Genomic DNA, 18599 nt, shown 5'->3' on the forward strand with positions numbered 1-18599 from the left:
TTCCAACTTCAAATTCTTTTGGTAACATACAGTGGTACATGTGCATAGTTGTTTTCTCCTTTTTGATTTTCAAAAGTTATGTTAGCGTATAGTTACTACAACTTTAATCTATTTATGTAATGTTATATACTTAAGAATCCCCCGTGTTAGGAGTCTATAAAGGAATATTACATTTACACATTTATTGTGTCTGCATCCATATTTGTGTGTTTGGTATAAATAGTGAGGTCTCCATTTCAATGTAAAATAGTGCCACATAGTTTAATTCTGTTTTACTTCAAAAACTTATCCACAAACCCATGGTCTTGACTATGATTTATACATATCAAAAATCATAATTACAAGTTGTCTACATTTCAAAAATTAAAATTATGAGCTCGTCTTAGAAAATGACAATAAAGCATTTGTGAGAAAAAATGTAAAAAGGTTAAGGACATGAGTCTTGATCCAAAATAAAAACAGTAATTTGAAAAAAAAAAAACACCTTTGTGTGAAGTATTCTGAAAATTCAAATATTTAGAATACCATTTCAAATCCCCATTTAATCCCCATTTTACTTTGCATAAATGTACAAATACATACATTTCATATATGTCTATCAGTCAAATATAGAACTCTTTCCAGTAAGCTGTTCATTGAATCAAATTTCAGATAAAAATATGCTTCCATAGTCTATATTTTGATGTTGATAGCATAAATTTCAACTTATTCTGACCTAAGGGAAAAAAGAGAGTTGTTTAGAAATGGGCATAAACAATGTTCATGGGTTTCAGAGAAGTTTTCATTTTAATGAACATGTCTTTATGCTCCAAAAAACTGATAATACCCATGAAAGATTTATTAACTTTAATAAAAGATGCTAAATTCTAGACAAGAAGATGAGATTTTTTAAATGGTTTTTTAAAAAGAAAACTTTCTAGGAAATGATTAGTAAGATAGGTTCCAATAGTGGAAAAGATCACTAGGCATACCTTTGGAAGCAAGGGAATAAATGTGCACCTAGAGGAAATCTCAGAATATTACAAAGAAACATAAAATTCAGTCTTAATCTCATTATATTTGCACTTTCCAAAAGCATAAAAAGTTATTTGTCCTCACTAAAAAATAGTTATGTGAAGTTTTTGCAGTGTCTAGAAGAGCTATTATAACTAAATGCTTTTAAAAGAATTAATTGGATGTTATTGGTTAAATGTAGCATAAGCATGTATCATTTTTTTTTAAAAAACATCTTTTTTGGAGTGTAATTGCTTTAAAATGGTGTGTTAGTTTCTGCTTTCTAACAAAGTGAGTCAGCTATACATATACATATATCCCCATAACATGTATCATTTTAAATAGAGAATTGAATAGTATGATCTGGTGCCCATAGTGATTCACACACACACATACACACACATCCCTACATTCTTGCCTAAGAAGGTATTGCTACCTTGTTTAAGGGTAGGCAATTTTAAAAACGGGAAAAAAAAAAGTACAAACATAGTTAAACAATAAAATGCACAGGCTTTTGGTTTTAAACAAAAATGTTGCAGATGTCACATTTAGGAATAGCAGATGAAAGGGCAAGAAATGGGGAGATTGATACTTTAGTAGAATAAATATAAAAGAATTTCACTAAGAAAAAAAAAGAAAAGGCTTTACTTCAAATTTATTTGGGAGGCCAGAGAAACACAAATGCAAAAGATTCTGGCTTCTATGCGTTTGATGTGGAACACAAAGTGACAAGAAAGTAAAGGCTTGTTTCAAAATCGTGAAAAAGATTAATGTCAAAGAAAACACATATTGCAAAGAATGGTAAAATTCATTTCAATAAACCATCCATGTTTATATTAGAGAATGGTAACTATGTGTTTAAAATTAAATTGAGTTTATTACCTCTTAACATTGATGTTTTATGAAATAGAAGACTTAAAGTCTTTATGTTACCTTCTGATATTAAATTTTGTTGAAAGACCAATTGAAGTTTCGTTTTTAGGAATAAATATCTAGATGTTTCTAAGTAATTAAATCTTGTCACTCTTGTACTTCTGATGAATGAGGGTGGTTGGCATTCGTGCTTTTAGAGCTACTGATGCAGGTTTAAATCATTTCCGAAAGTCAAAGGTGCAAGTGAATTGCAGAAGAGAGCCACACAATGATGGAAAGAAGTGCATGCTCGGCAATTTGAAGTGTTTTTTTAATACATATACGACTCCTGTGGTACAACTTTATGGTCTTATAAGACCATGTAATCGTCGAGCTTCAGTCTTGCGGGGCTCTGTGTAAGTGTAAAGGCACAATAGATTACCTCATCATTCTAACCGAGCAGAAGGGAAATTGCTTATTCTCCAAGTACACAGCAAGCATTAGTTAAAGTGCTCTACGTGCAAGAGTTTCAGGCATTGTATCCCTGGGTACTTGATTTAAGTCAGTAACTCTTTTAAAAAGGCAAAATTCAAAACAATGCATTAGAAGATAATGGGTTTTTATTGGTTCCAGTATCTTTTCATATTATCTCTTCTTGATGGACTGTGAGTCAGGCGTAGAGAAATTGAGTTTGTATTCAGTGCATTTATTTTAATGCAGTTGTGAAAATTTTATTCGAAAGGCACATTTTGCTGTTTTTGTTAAATGAAAACAGTAGGTACGTATTAAAGCATGCTATGCTGATTACTTCCCATGGGAAAAGGTGTTCTTCTTTGTGAGAGTTAGGTCCACATTATTTCCTTTTGGCAGTGTTTCTCAGAGAAGTAAAGCTGCTTCAGTACTTAAGGATCTGTGGAGCTTATTGATGTCAATACCGTGAACATCCTTCAAACAGTTTCGACTGTCACTGAAACAATGACTTCCAAATCCGATTCGTCCATATGGATTCATGGCTAAGCTGCAGATTCATTTCTCTAATTACCTTTTGGATAACCCTTTTCAATGGATTAAATGGCACAGACACCACTCATTATGACACTGATATCTTCAAATATGTCCCTCCTCCAATGTTCATATCTTTGTTAATAGTATCATCCAGGCCCAAGCCAGAAAACCAGGGCTCCTCTTTTCCCCTTCCCACCATCTGTCACTATGGTCTGTAGATTATTTCTCCCCAACATCTTTTTAATCTCCTTCCACTCCCCACGTCCAGCACTGCTTTTTTAGTTCAGACCATTGTCATTCCTCGCCAGCCTGACTGCACTAGTTTTCTGTCTTGTCTTCCCCATTCACATCTGGCTTGTTTCCAATCTACTTTCAATATTTTTCCATCCTGGCTTCTGAGTGAAGCCTCAAGAGCAAGTATGATTATTTCATATTTTAGCTTATATGGCTTTCTGTAATTCTCAGAATAAAATTATTTTGTGTTTAGTACTGCTGGATCATCACAACAGTGTGTCTCTAATCTTATCTTGGCTGCTTTATTCCATATTCCTCTTTCATTCAACCATTTTGAAGAACATCGAGCTCCTGAAATGCCTTGTGCCTTTTTTTTTTTTTTTTTTTTTTTTGCCTCTGTGTTCTGCACAGGGCATTCACTGAATTAGTCATCCAGCTCTCCTACCACTTCTCCACTCTCCTTTAAAACTGTCTGTACCACCTCCTCCAGGAAGTCTTTTTTGACCACCACTCCTTCCCCTGACCCTCAGAACATTTACTTAGCTTCTGATAGGCAGTAATGTTGTTAATAGGGTCTATGATACAAAAGCAAAATTGGATGTAAGATGCTTTGATTTATCTCTCTTTCTCCATTAGATTTAGAGCAAGTTGAGAAGAATGATCACAATTTTTTTTATCGCAATTTATATGAGTTTAACTCCAAGAGCCTAGTCAAGGGTTATTAGTGTGCTTTGAATGATTGAATATAGTGCTGGAAATAGACCTTCCCCTCTCTAAAATTCGATCTATTACAGTAAAGAGACCCAAACCACTTTTAATGTCGCAGTATTCCTTTTGTGCCATATGTTTCTGTTTGGATATTTTGGTGTGGCAGGAAAACTGTGTGAGATTCTATCCTTGAAATATCACACTAGATCCTACAGCCATTCTGTTGATAAGGAGAGCAGTGGGAGAGGAGGTTGGAAGATGGGGTAGAAGCAATCATAAAAGACCAACTTTTATGGAGACTAACTGAAGACTTTTCATTAGGGAGGGCATTTGCCAAGTAGAATTCTGTGGCAGTAGTGGGAAGAATGGCTGAAAGTGAGCTGAAACTGGAGGGAAGGAGACTATTTAAAGGTTGTTGTGAGAGACCTAAGTGAGTTTGGCCTTGCAGTGAGAGAAGATAGACACAGAGGTAGAACCAACGTGACCTGGTCACTTACGATCTCTTATGATATTTCATCAGATCAAAAGCCTTTAAGCCATTTTTAAAAGCTTGTATGCAGAGTATTTGTTTTGACCAGGTATTGAATCCTTTATAATATTTTAAAGCTATGTCAGAATAACTTGAGCTTCTTCAAACAATTTGAGTGATACATTTAAACTTTTATGGGATATTAAGCTATGAATGAAAATTAAAAATACATGATTTATTAGAATAGAAAAAGAATTATTTCTTTATTAAGGTATTTGTTGAACTGGGCAGTAGCTAGGACTGTTAAATACAAATTTAACACGTCAATAACTGTAATAAGTACATTAAAACCTGAACAAATCATGCTCACTGTGTTGTAAGCATCCTGAAAACTGAAATAGTTGATGTATTTGTTTTTTCTTTTTATATGTAGATGTCTCTCTATCTGTAAAAATAATAAGTGATGAATGCTCTGCATGCACGTATGCTTATATGCATATGACAATTCTTTATTCATGTGCAAGTAGAGATGTAAGGATACTAACCTCATGTTGTCTTAGATATGGTGTTAGATTTCATCCATACCTTTATGGAACATGACTCTGTAAGTAACAACCTGTAGTTCAATTTCTTAGATTTATTTTGTGTTTAGTTTCACTCTGAAGCAGTGCATGGTGTTTAAACCAAGCGATTGTTCTTCTTGATTATAGCTATCTGCTATGTACTGTGTTTCAGTGCATCTGATCTTTCCATCTTAAAATCACCAGGCAACTCTTTGTTCTAAAACTAGTTGACACAAACCCTTAAGTACTAAGCAGTGTATGCCTCACTGACCGTATCACCCTTGCCCCCAGGAGCCTTGTTATCCTGCAGCCGTATCTCATTAGTCAGCTCCAGTACTTTTTGATCCTTCTTTATGAATTCAGCAGTCCAGATTTGTATGTAGACACTAAATTCCCTATGCAGTTAGGCAGTCTCAGAGCAAAGGCAAGAGATTTCCCATATCTAATTTGGTCTGTAATTCTCGGCCAGAGTTTCCTCTCCGCTTTAACAGAACTGTGTGTGCACCATTCTGTGTGTGTGCGTGCATGTGCCTGTGTTGTGTCTGGTATGTATATTAGGTCTTATATAATTTAATATCTTCTCCCAGAATTTTAGTGTGTCTATGCTGTATTCAGGGCCACAATCACCAGCGTGGTTTGATTTCAGGAGTGCTGAGAATATTCCATAGTAAGAATTATCTCTACTGAAATTATACAGTACATTAAATGCTATCATTAGAGAAATTTGTTTTTTCATTTTTGCCTTCTCTTGAAACAGTGTATCAATAAATGGTTTGGAAAGGTTAACATGCTATTTTCTTCATGCGATATATAATAAGAAAATTAAGTAGTGTTGTTGGACATTAACTTAGGACCGAGGTAAGAGCAAAGGTTCCTTGAGGAAAGAGAGGCTGCTAGATTTACATCACTCATCCTAGCATTTTAGCAGCGCAATCAGAACAGCTCCATTAAGATGTTTTAAAAAAAATATTCTAAATGCTGAGTACTAAGAGGTAAATAAGAAAATAATGATAATGACAAGGGCAGGTAGCAATTATTATGCAGTCACTAAGTGACAAAAGATGTTCTAAGTACCTGTAATCCTCAGCACAGATCTGTGAGGCAGACACTATTATTATCCCCATTGTGCAGGTGAGGAAAATTGAGGTTTAGAGAAAATAAAATGCTTTCCCAAGGTCAGATGGATACTTCTGGCACAAAGACACGCGGCCTTTCAGTGGGAGGGCAGTAAGTAAGAATAGTCTTTGCTTATACTACATATATGCATATACTGAATTCTTAAATGCCAATTATTTAAAGGAAAAAGAATCACCAGCATGATAATTAGGCATTTTAAAAAGCAAACAAACCTCATTTTGGAGTCCTTTATATTTGGGCTTAATTGCATATTTATTCTTATATGGCTTCCAACTTCATTTCTATGTTCTCATAGTTTCTGATTTTTTTTTATAATAACACTGTTGTAGATGTACTTTATTTTATTTTAAACTTTATACCATATTTTATTTATTTATTTATTTTTGGCTGTGTTGGGTCTTCGTTTCTGTGCCAGGGCTTTCTCCAGTTGCGGCGAGCGGGGGCCACTCTTCATCGCGGTGCGCAGGCCTCTCACTATCGTGGCCTCTCTTGTTGCGGAGCACAGGCTCCAGACGCGCAGGCTCAGTAGTTGTGGCTCACGGGACCAGTTGCTCCGCGGCATGTGGGATCTTCCCAGACCAGGGCTCGAACCCGTGTCCCCTGCATTGGCAGGCGGATTCTCAACCACTGCGCCACCAGGGAAGCCCTGATTTCTTTTTTAAACTCATGCATTTTATTTCCCTTTTTAAAGTTTAAATTAAAAAAATGTTTAGAGCATTTTTGGCTATTTTTCATTTGTTCAGAATTTAGTAGGCTCTGTGTTTACTGAAGTATTGCTCTAATATATAGAAATAGATGTTTAACAATTTTTCTTTTAACAATTTTAATTACAAATAGTCACACTTATGATGAAAATGACATTGTGAAGTAGTATCAGTGGAAAAAATTGTATTGTCTTCCTCAGGTAATTACTGTAAAGTTCAGCCTTATATTTACAAATTATACAGTGTTATACTCTAGTTGCTGTATATAAAAGAAATGTGTTATTGTTCAAGTAAAAAAAATAACTGACAAAATAATATGCCAAGATGTAAAAAGAAACTGTTTTTCTATGTAAGGCATCTAAAAGAAATGTGCATCTTACAATTTTGTAATCCAGCTAAGGAAAGGACTATAATAACATCATGCTCCCTGATGTCCTTTTATTCATAAGCTTATTTGACATTCATGCTAACCCTATCTAACATCCTTAGCGTGTTTATGTTTACTTTTTTTAGACGAAAGGACAACAGAAGTACAACATTAAATGATTAGTTTTAAGTAGCAGGTTGTGCCAGTGAGAGAGACTCTTGGCCATCAAAGTTACTAATCATTTACTTGTTTATCTGGTTTTGATAATACTAAGAAGAGAAGAACTTAAAATACTTGAAAGATAAACTTTTTATTGTGCCTCCTATTCTTATGACATTTCTTATGCATAAACCTTACACCCCTTCAAGAAAAATCTTACAAGTAATTGTCATTTTATTGAAAGTGACATTTAAAATTCTTCAATTAATAAATATGACATTGGGTCCTAGTGTCTTCTCTTCCCCTTGCATTATTCTTATTTTCTGTAATAATAAAGTGGTTTCTCCTGAGCTCCTTTTATGTGCTGGGAAACTAAAGACATAGGGAGTGAGACCAGATATCTCAGTAATACGGGCCTTAGAGAATTGACAAGGACAACGGCCTTTTAATATTTGTACCGAATTAACAGTAGGAATAAGGCTTATCTCCTCATCAGGGCCCACATGTGCCCTGGAGCCTTCTGTTATCCCGTCCTCAGTGGGAGGTGGATGCTGGTGCCAAAGTCATGATTAGAGAGATTAGATTCGGTCTTCCCATCTCCCTGTACTTTATTAATCTTTCATTTATACTGGGATTAGATGAGATTCCTTTAGCCAAATCCACTGAAAAGATTCGTTCATTTTAATATTTATGCACACTGTCTAGTCCTTAAAGTGGCTTCTTTTTGTCTGTGTGCTTAATTGGATCAGTGGGTTTCTTCTTATTAACATTTTTCTTTTTCAAGATTAAGGTTGATGAATAAAGTTAGTGACATCTGGCTCAGCTCACCAGCTAAATGCAACTCCTTTAATGATTACCTTATATACTATGGGATAAAATGAACATTTGCTATAAAGATAAAATTTAGTTTAGAATGGCATAGTGTTGAATCATTAAAAAAAAAAAAAAAAGCAAAACTCTAATATTCTATGAATGTCCTAAAGCAGGAGGTGGGGAGGGATGACATTTAATGGCACTAAAAAAGTAACTTTGAAATCCTTACTTACTTGCTCAGGTATGAGAGGTACGTGTTAGAATTTCTGGGACTAAAATGAAAATTTGCTCCACCCAAAGGGTGTCAGAGTGTAGCCTGAAATATTGACATAATTTAATATGAAACAATAATATTTTAAAAATGTATCAACTTTCGGTTTGAAGAAGTTTTGTTGTGGCTTTTTGTTGACAGTATTCGTTGGGAATATTGCTTTTTACAAAGCAGATTAATTGTCTTGTGTTTATAGCTGTACTTGAGCAAAGTTTCTAAACCTGGGCACTATTGACATTTGGAACTGGGTGATTCTTTGTTGTGGCGATTGTCCTGTTCATTGTAGGATATTTAGAGCATCTCGGGCCTCTGCCTGCCAGATGCCAGTGGGCTCCCACCAGTCTTGATAATCAAAAATGTCTCTAGACATTGCTGAATGTCCCCTGGGAAGGAATATCTCTCTCAGTTGAGAAACACTGTGTTACAAAGGCATAGGTGATTTTTACTTTTTTCAGATTTAAAATTCTAAATCAGAGCTACACATAAAATGAAAGCTTAGAAATAATAAATAGTTCATAAACAGTAAGAATCTTGGAATCTGACTTATTTGGGTGCTCTCTCTACAGCTCTCACTGTATGATTTTTGACAAATTACATGCCCTTTTATTTTTATCATCTAAAAATAAGTTTTGTTTTTGTCATCTAAAAAAAGATAATATGAGTATCTCACTCAAAGTGTCATATTTAGTTAAATGAGATAATGCATAGAAAATGGTTAACGCACCTGCTGGCACACAGTAAGTTCTTAAAAAATTCCTGACTTTATTTGTTATCAGTGGCAATAGTTTAGCTAGTTTTATCTTAATGAAAGGCTATGATAATAGAATGGTATTATTAAATGGAAATAGCGTAGTAAACATTCGGATAATTCTCTTGTTTTAATTATTTAATTGTATCATATTTACTATTAAAAATAATTGTTAGTATCCAGTCCCTTTACATAGCTTTAAGATTTACAGAGCTTATCAAAGACCTGTCAAAGCTACTTTATGCTGTGTAAAATGTATTTTTGATGCAGACTTGTCAAAGTTATTTTATATTTTAAGTAAATCATAAAAAATATGTTTCTCTTCTTTTTTCTAGCATATTTCCACTTCATTTCAAAGCTGTAGCTGACGTTATAAATAACCTTACGGTTTTTCAAATAGTTATATAGTGCCTTCAATGCATGGTGAGGCCCAGAACTCTGAATAAGTCAACAAAATGTACTCAAACTTAAAAGGGAGCAATAGTGCAACACTTCATGGCTGAAATTTACAGGAGAAAATTGGATTCCGAACTTGTCAGCAATTCTGTATTCATGTCATAAACGAGATACAGATATGTCACGTATTTTAGAAGAATTAGCAGCAAATGTAAGGTGCTTCTTTTGTGCTGTTACAAATTAGATTTTTCTTTCTTCCCTTGAGAAGCCAGATTGAACAAAAGAATCCTCCAAAAGAGAGAATTGCTGAATATCAAGGCCCTGTTTCTGAAAACTAAGTAGAAGAATAGAGACGTATGCTTGGTGTTCTGAATCAATTATCAGTGAAATGCTGTTATACCATTCAGAATAGAGGCCCCAAAGTCAAGGTTTGCTTTCCCAGCAGTCACTGCTTTTAATAAGCTTAGCCTTGGATATCTATGAAAGACTTATTTTCACAAACTCTAATTTTCAAACAAAGATAAAAATCTTCATTTCTTAAAAGTTGACAGAAGATGAGGACTAATTTTACTCTTAAAGAAGCCATAAGACACTTAGCTAAGTTCATTAGTAATTGGCAGTAGGTTCAAGGCTAGATCACGATTGACCAGTTTGTCTTACACAGTGAAAAAAGTAGAAGCCACTCATGAATTTCTGTGTACCCTCATGTACTCCATTCAAGCAAGACATTAGAAGTTTGAATGTGTGAATGTAAAACATTACTATTTTAGGAGGTAGAGAAGGAGGACATGGTATATTAAATAATGCAATACGTATCCAGTATATAATTGAGAAAATTAAATACGATATAATTTTAAATACTGCCTAACGATTTATGGAAAACCAGTCGGAACTATTACCCATATTCTTGAGTATATCTGTCCAAATAAAAGGTAAAGTTTTATTTGTGGCCAAGAACTAGTTCAAGTCCTTTTAAAAAGATCACTTATTCTGGAATTATTTTAAGAAATATTATTCGGCTACTAGTTTATACCAATGTTTCTGCAATTAAATAAAATCCTTCAAATTTTTATTTCTTGCTCTAGACATTTATATAAAGACTGTGCCTTACAGAAAAATAATTGCATTTTAAAAGTTTTAGCATGGGCAGTATTCTGCATTAGTTTTATTATGCCACCATCTGCAAATGACCCAGTTATTTCATTATTGTTTTTCCTGAGTTATGCTAATGAAGTAGAAATGGGGAAATGTTGGGCACCTTAGTAATCCTGGATTAGGTATTTAATTTTTCGAAGGTTAAGAAGATAGAAATCTGCTTATTATAGGATACCTAAGTAATATATGTTTATTAGTCAAATGTAGTTCATAATATGGATCCAGAAAGTATAGCCAAATCACCAAGAACGATCTAAAATGGTATTCATACTTGTTTATTTGCTTTGATGTTTTACATGTTTTCTTTTACATTTTTAGCTGCTTTCAATATAATTTAAGAAAAAGAATTTCCTACTGCAGCAATTTATTTTACCTTCTAGTTTTGGTGTTTTACCATGTTTTTATACATAGTATAAATCCCTTGAAGTAGAATTGTTGGATTAAAGACGGTGCATTTTGATAGACAACTACAGCCAAACTCTCCTCTAAAGAGGTAGCACTAATTTTGTACTTGCGTGGCAGATCCTTTGAATTTTGATTTCTTGCTCTGGACATTCCAGTAAAAATTGTGGCTATTAGAATAACGACTGCACTCAAGAGTCTCTATAAATACACAATGACAAATGGAAGTATCTGTACCCTCGTTCCTTGCTTCACACTGTCATCAAGTTTATAAACCTTGCTCATATGATACATATACAATACCATTTGTTTCATTCTGAGTAAATCATTCAAGTGTCTATTCTGAAAATATTTATGCACCTTGCTCATTTGCATATGAAAAAATTTTGAGAAGAACATTTTGCAATGTCTTATCTGAAAAAGAATTTTCAAATATATAAACTACAATTTTAAAATGTATCACCATGATGGTAAGAACATTCCAGAGCTTGACTTGTTCCCCTGAGTACATAAAAGTACAATTCACAATCACTGTATCAGAACCTAATACTTAGTAATTGTTATCAAATAAAATGAGAAAAAAATTAGCAGCCCTGTAAACAAATAAAACTTTATTAAAAATAATTAGATATCAGTTGTTGCTTAATGTGAATTAAAGAGCCAAGGAAATTGAAGAGATAGACTTCATTAATCCCCAATCTATTCTAACTATCTGGAACATAAATAAACATGATTATTTTGCTGAGTAGAATATTACTCTAAAATTCATGAATGTTTAAAAAAAGGTAGGATGTCCCTCTTTTTCTGTGCTGTTTTGTATAGTACCATAAATATTCATGAATAGTGAGTATCAGTTCAGGTTATCTATGTGAATATAAATTTTCACATAACTGGCCACTCAGTGTTCATTGGATCATGCTTTTGAATATGAATTCACTAGTATCTCAGATGCACTATGGATCTGACCCAGCTCATGAATATTCACACACACAACTGATCTTTTTGAAGGTAATCACATCCATAAAGATGGAAATCTCTATAGTTTTCAGTAATGAGAAATGCATGAAGATGTTGGTCCCAGAACAATTTCACAGTATACTTGCCTTTCATTTTTTGGTAAATGATAAACTTTAAAATATAAATACACATTCTGTGGCTCTTTCTTGATAGAAGCTCTTTTTTCCTTTTCCCTTTAAAAGATCTTGTGTGTGATCTAACCATGATCACATTTGTTTCTTTTACTTGCTGTGGTCACAGAAAAGAATGGAAAGAGTTAAGCAGTATCTCCAGTCCTTATCCCAAACTCACGTCCGCTATTTAGGCTTGGTCATAGATTCTCAAATGCAGAGTGTCCCAATCTGCTAATCTGCTTGTGGGCATGGTGCATATTTTACATATAAAGACCCCTCCAAAAAAGATGAGATTATCTTATGTCATCTTTTTTGCATAAAGGGAAAATAATATCCTAAGCCAATTAGAATTTTCATATGTTAGACATAGGATGCTGTGATCATGGAGACCCATAATTATAAATTATATATTATTTTAGCCCATGTTATATCCCACATTATCATTGTTTCTTTTTCATTATAATGACTGGCATATGTTTGTGATACCTATCCCAGATCAGTCAGTCGCTATAAGTAGGTATCAAAATCAATGACCTGTCCCTTATTATCACCATGCTCTAGTTATTAGTTGAACTAACCAGAAAAAAGAAAATTATTGTTCATAAAGGTAGTGATAAAGTATCAGCCACCTCTTACTTCTAACACTGATATTGTCAAGCCTCTGAATGAGTTTTTCTTTATCAACATGTACGCATTTTTGGTTGTTACATAAGCACAGTTAATAAAGTATGCTCAGTAACAAACATCTATTTGTTTTGGGTTTTGTTTTTTTTTTTTTTTAATTCAGGTAACAGACCAAACTATGTTAGTGTATCACAGAGAATCATCAATATTGAGCTATTCTGAATTCTCCTCTGCTCAAGCCCCTTCATGAATATGCATATACCACCGAAGCCCCTTCGTGAATATGCATGCACCCTTAGCTTAAAACTTCCCCAGTTTTGCTGTTTGGGGAGACAGTGCTTTGGGGAAAATCCCTGGTGTTCTCCTTACTTGCTGCAAGTAATAAATCCTTCCTTCTCCCCCACCCCCCCAAAAAAAAAAATACTGAGGGCGGTCGTGGTCACGCTGTGTCGTGAGGTGTCGTGAGGTGCCTTGTAAGCACTTCAGAACTGCCTCAGTGCAAGGGATACTTGCAGCAGCAGAGTTCTGATACTGCCTGTTTTATGCATCACCGTTGTTCTCAGCAGAAAGTAATTTGGCCCCCCAGGGGTTATGTGACGATGTCTAGAGACAGTTTTGCTCGTCACACCGGGGTGGAGGGGAGGATGTTACTGGCCTCTAGCGAGTAGAGGCCAGAGATGCTTCTAAACATCTACAAAGCACAGAACACCTCCCGCTACAAAAATTAACCCAGCCCTAAAATGTCGATAGGGCCACCATCATATAAACATGTGTTTGAAGAAATGATTCCGTGTCTAAACTTTTGATTACCACCAGATTAGAGCGCTTTTGTAGGTAAAGCAATGAAAATGTGTAACAGTATTTTGCAAGTAAAGTGAAGACAGGTTCAATTATTAATTCCAAATTTGAATTAATTGTTTTTTCTTATTTTTTTTTGGGTAGCAACAATTGTGTTAAATGAACTCAACTGGACGAGTGCCTTAGATGAAGTTTTCAAGAAAAATCGGGAGGAAGACCCTTCATTGTTGTGGCAGGTGTTTGGCAGTGCCACAGGCCTGGCACGATATTATCCGGGTAAGTGCTTAGTGATCAGGAGGTACCAAATAAAACTGTAAGTACCAGACTTCGTTCTTCTTGAACACTCTGTTACTTTCTCTTACTTGGTAAAATGGTTATCACACTACTTTTAAAAGGAAAGAGTATTCCTCCTTCCTTGGCTCTGTATCTACCAAAATTATTTTAAACCAAAACACCTGAGAAGCAGCTGGCCCATGGAATCAGGTGGGCTGCAGTGAGACCGTGGGCAGGTATCTATGGACCGGGAACAGGAGGTTATCATGAATCCTAAAACAATTCTAAGGGTACAACTGCATATCATGGACCATGAGTCACATTAGAGAACTGAATAGAATTTTTAGAAACTAATTAAAATATTTCTTTCCAGATTTCAAGTCTTTGCTTTTATGTGAAAGGTACTGATGCTTTTCTTTAATCAGTGAACGTGGATTTGTTAGAATGAGATGAATATATTTTACAAATTAACATGAATAAACCCTTTTGTAATGTCCTTTATTCTTATAAAAAAAGGATAAGGAGAAGTAAGTTTATAATGAAAATGAAAGATTAATCAGTAGTAGATCCTGAGAACCTATTGAAAACACTTTAAGTGAAATGTCTGTTGGTATTTTTAACTTCTCCACCTTTCAGAACAAGCTGACAAGCACAAATGCATTTACTTTCTCAAAGCGTGACCTGAGTTATGGGATACATGCTAGGTAATTTGGCTTTAAACAGCTACAATATATATGAGAATTTTTTTTTTAGACTTGTGTTTTCTAAACATTTAAAAAATAGGGTTATTAACAATAAAAGATCACAACAGTGAAAAGGGGGTGAAATAGAAATTAGATAATATCTATCTTTGTATGGCAATAGCAGTGAATAAAAGTATATGGGCACTATCAGACTAAATAGCACTCAAATTAGGTAAAGATATATAACTTCTTGCAACAAGTGCCAGATGGTAAGATCATTGACAGTTATTTTTTTGCAGAAATCCAGTGGTATACAAAAGGCCTACTCTGTGTTTCAATGTTGAAAAAAATCATGAGTTAGCAAAATATTAATGTTAATATCTGCTGTTGTTATAATAGTGGAATTTTCTACTTACAGAAATATTGTTCAGTACAATACAACACTTCTAAAATACTCTTATGTTATTAATATGTTAAATACCATATAGCAGGAGTTTGAAAATTTTCGTATGTAATATAAAGAAAAAAAGCATTATTACTCATGTGCATAGTAAACCTAATATAATAAACTTTAAAGTTATAGCAGGTCTTTTAAAATTTTATTTTATTTTATTATTTTAATTAATTTATTTTTATTTTTGGCTGTGTTGGGTCTTTGTTGCTGTGTGCGGGCTTTCTCTAGTTGCGGTGAGTGGGCTTCTCATTGCAGTGGCTTCTCTTGTTGCGGAGCACGGGCTCTAGGCACTTGGGCTTCAGTTGTTGAAGCACACGGGCTCAGTAGTTGTGGCTTGCGGGCTCTAGAGCGCAGGCTCAGTATTTGTGGTGCACGGGCTTAGTTGCTCCGCGGCATGTGGGATCTTCCCCGACCAAGGCTCGAATCTGTGTTCCCTGCATTGGCAGGCAGATTCTTAACCACTGCACCACCAGGGAAGTCCCTATAGCAGGTCTTACAGGACATTTATAAGTACAATTAAAAAAAATAAATACACAAGTGATAACAATAATACACGAATATAATTATTTATATTTATCAATAACTTATTGCATTATGTGGCTTTTAAGTCTTTTAAAATATATTACCTCAATACAAAATTCCATATATATGCAGTTGAAGGAAGGAGAAAAAATAAGTAAGAGAAAATTAGGATAATGAGGAGAAACCAAGAGCCCAGTACTAGAGGGAAATTGATGATGCCATGAATAAAAGAAAGACACATAAGGATTATGAGAGAGAAATAGGAACGGGAGTGGGAGGGAAGATTGTATAAGAAAGGGGAGAGAGAACATTGGGGTCAAGAGGCGGAAGGAAAGATAGATCATATTTTGCACACTTTTCAAAGATGGCTCTTTTTACAAATAGCAGTCAATTTTTAAACATACCAATAAATCATCTTTTATGTTTTTTCTTTTAAATGCTAATTGAGGGATTATGGCTTTAATTTTTTCTAAACCCTAATCATATATTTCCTAATATGTTGACCTTTGTCCACTTTCACCTTGGGAAAGACCTTTAAAGGTTTAATTTAGCTGAATCCATGTGGTCCCCCCAGGACATTAGCTGTGGAAGCAACCCTGGGCTCTTCTGTAATGTCTTGTTTTTCAGCAAGTGTTTGACAGACAATCTGACTCACCAGATGAGCTCTGAGCCCCTGTAATGGCTCTCTTGACTGCTATGGAACACAGTCAATGAAGTTTCAGTTTTAGTCAGTCTGTTGCTGAGTTGCTCTCTTTATTTTATTTTTAAATTATTTTTTGACATACAAAAAGCTGTACGTAGTTAATGTATACAACTTGATGAGTTTGGAGATAAGTATACACTGGTGATACCACCACCACGATCAATGCCATAAAGCCTATCTTCCATCTGTAAAAGTTTCCTCCCATCCTCTTATTTATTATTATATGTTTTGTGACGAGAACACTGAACATAAGACCTACCCTGTGCAGGGAGATGGGCAGCCAGCACGGCTGTTCTCTCGTTCTCTGTCCATCCCCTGCTCAACTAGTTCCTGCTTCACCTACACCCTACTCACCTGACTGACCTTCCCTCTTAATAACAGAGCCTAATCAGTAAATGCTTACTTACTTGGCACCAGCCCCAACTTATGATTATTCTAAGCTTTAGATCAGAACATCGCCACCTGATAGATTACGAAAGGGGCAGTGAGGGGCATGCTTCTCTGCTGGTTTCCCTGGCAACCCATGAGCCAACTAGACATCAATGTCAATTCTCCCTGTAACTGGTAACCTCCCCTCCTCCCTCCCCCCCCTCCCCACCTCCACCCCTATCAAAGCCTGCTGCCATGTTCTGCCCGCCAGCAGCTGTACACGATGGGGTGTCACTCCAGGACCTTGCTTCAGACCCATAAGCTCCCCCATCCATTAAACCATTGACATCTCTGTCACTGACTCTAGGCTCTTTCTTCTTGAAGCTGGGAGAGTACAGGGCTTGCAGGCCTGCGGGTTGCAGCCCAACATACGCTTTTAGCAAAATTTTAAGTGCACAATATAGTATCGTTACTTACAGGCTCTATGCTATACAGAAGATCTCTAGGGCTTTTTCATTTTTTATAACTGAAGCTTTGTACCCTTTGACCGATACCTCCCCATTTCCCACTTTCCCCAGCCCCTGGCAACCACCATTCTACTCTGCTTCTATAAGTTTGACTCTTTTAGATTCCTCATATAAGTGATCTCATGTAGTACTTGTCCTTCTGTGTCTGCTTATTTTATTTAGCGTAATATCCTCCAGGCTCATTCATGTTGTCACATGTGGCAGGATTTCCTCTTTTTTTAAAGCTGAATGAGTTGCTCTTTATGGTAATAATGCTGTAATAGAACCAAATCTCTTTAGCAAAGACACTAAGACAATATTATAATTAAAAGTGGACCACTATATTTCTTTTTTATGCTAAGACGTGTTTTCAACACATTTCCCACTTCTTTCAGGTTTAAAGACTTTTTACAGGGAAGTGATTTTTAAAAAATTTCTCGGTAAGCCACACTTTCCTCTCTGATTTTAGCCTCACCATTTTGATTCCAGCCAAATTAACGTAGAATGGTTCATCCCTGGTTACTGTCTGTTAAAGCAAATATCAAAATAGCCTTTAAATATTGTTAATTATCTTAATTGTGAGTGGAAATAGAATAAATGTTACTTAATTGGATTTTCATTTAACAAGATTTGGGCCTCAGGCTAGAAGCTCCCTACTAGTTGTGAGGAACTGGGTGAGTCTGTTGTGATCAATGAGATAATACAAGGAAAAGTACTTCGGAAAATGCAAAACAGTAGGCATTTTTACAAGAGTGAGTATCAACTAGAATAATTTTGCCTAAATCCAGATTTCTCTTCATGTGAGAAATTAAAAAACATAATTGAGGTCGCAATCAATTGACAAGGGAGCTGAAATAGAAATGTGGAAGGAGTTCTAGACAGATGACTAAGCAATAATACCTAGCAGTAACTCTACACAGTGGAGTTGGTCGGAAGATGTAGGTTTTAGATGATGACCTTAGTTAAGTCACTTCTCTGTAGGGTGGCTAGGTAAAATAACAGATGCCCAATTAAAATTCAGTTTCAGATAGAGAAGAATTTTTTAGTGTTAAGTATGCAGTACTTGGGAAATATTTACACTAAAATGTGGGTTTTTTTAATCAAAATTCAAATTTAACTGGGTGTCCTGTATTTCTTTTTCCTAAATTGGTTAACTTTATCTCTCAGGCTCTGAGTTTATGAGAAATCAACTTCCCCACTACCTCACAGAATTGTGAGGATCAGACAATCTATTTCATATATTAATGTCGGGTTGGCCAAAAAGTTCATTCAGGTTTTTCCATATCATCTTACGGAAAAACCTGAGCAAACTTTTTGGCCAACCCAATACAAATGTAGAATTTTGTAATTGTCTTTTTTTTTTAATTCTGTAAACTACCTTTAAAAAATGTTGCCACATTATTGTAAATAAAGTGTTTTGTAGAAATCAGAATTCTCCGACTCACAATAGAGTCTAAAACAATAGTCTTGGTCAGTGGTAAGACGCTACTTAGAACAGGGCTGCGTGATGTGAGTGGGTTAAGCAGGTATACACCCAATAGCCTGGATATAAATCCCGCTG

General features: G+C 35.1%; 1 protein-coding gene across 11 annotated transcripts in view; it reads left to right on the forward strand.

Annotated features, from left to right (window-relative positions):
- CACNA2D1 (calcium voltage-gated channel auxiliary subunit alpha2delta 1) overlaps nucleotides 1-18599 on the forward strand; it is a 500481-nt gene that overhangs the window by 346255 nt on the left and 135627 nt on the right. For all 11 annotated transcript variants that reach the window (XM_059934042.1, XM_059934046.1, XM_059934039.1 and 8 more), the window contains one exon: nucleotides 13673-13804. In XM_059934042.1, coding sequence (XP_059790025.1) covers nucleotides 13673-13804 — 132 coding nt within the window. The remainder of the gene's footprint in view (nucleotides 1-13672; nucleotides 13805-18599) is intronic.

Source organism: Balaenoptera ricei, chromosome 9, assembly GCF_028023285.1.
Source record: "Balaenoptera ricei isolate mBalRic1 chromosome 9, mBalRic1.hap2, whole genome shotgun sequence".
NCBI classification, from domain to species: Eukaryota; Metazoa; Chordata; class Mammalia; order Artiodactyla; family Balaenopteridae; genus Balaenoptera; species Balaenoptera ricei.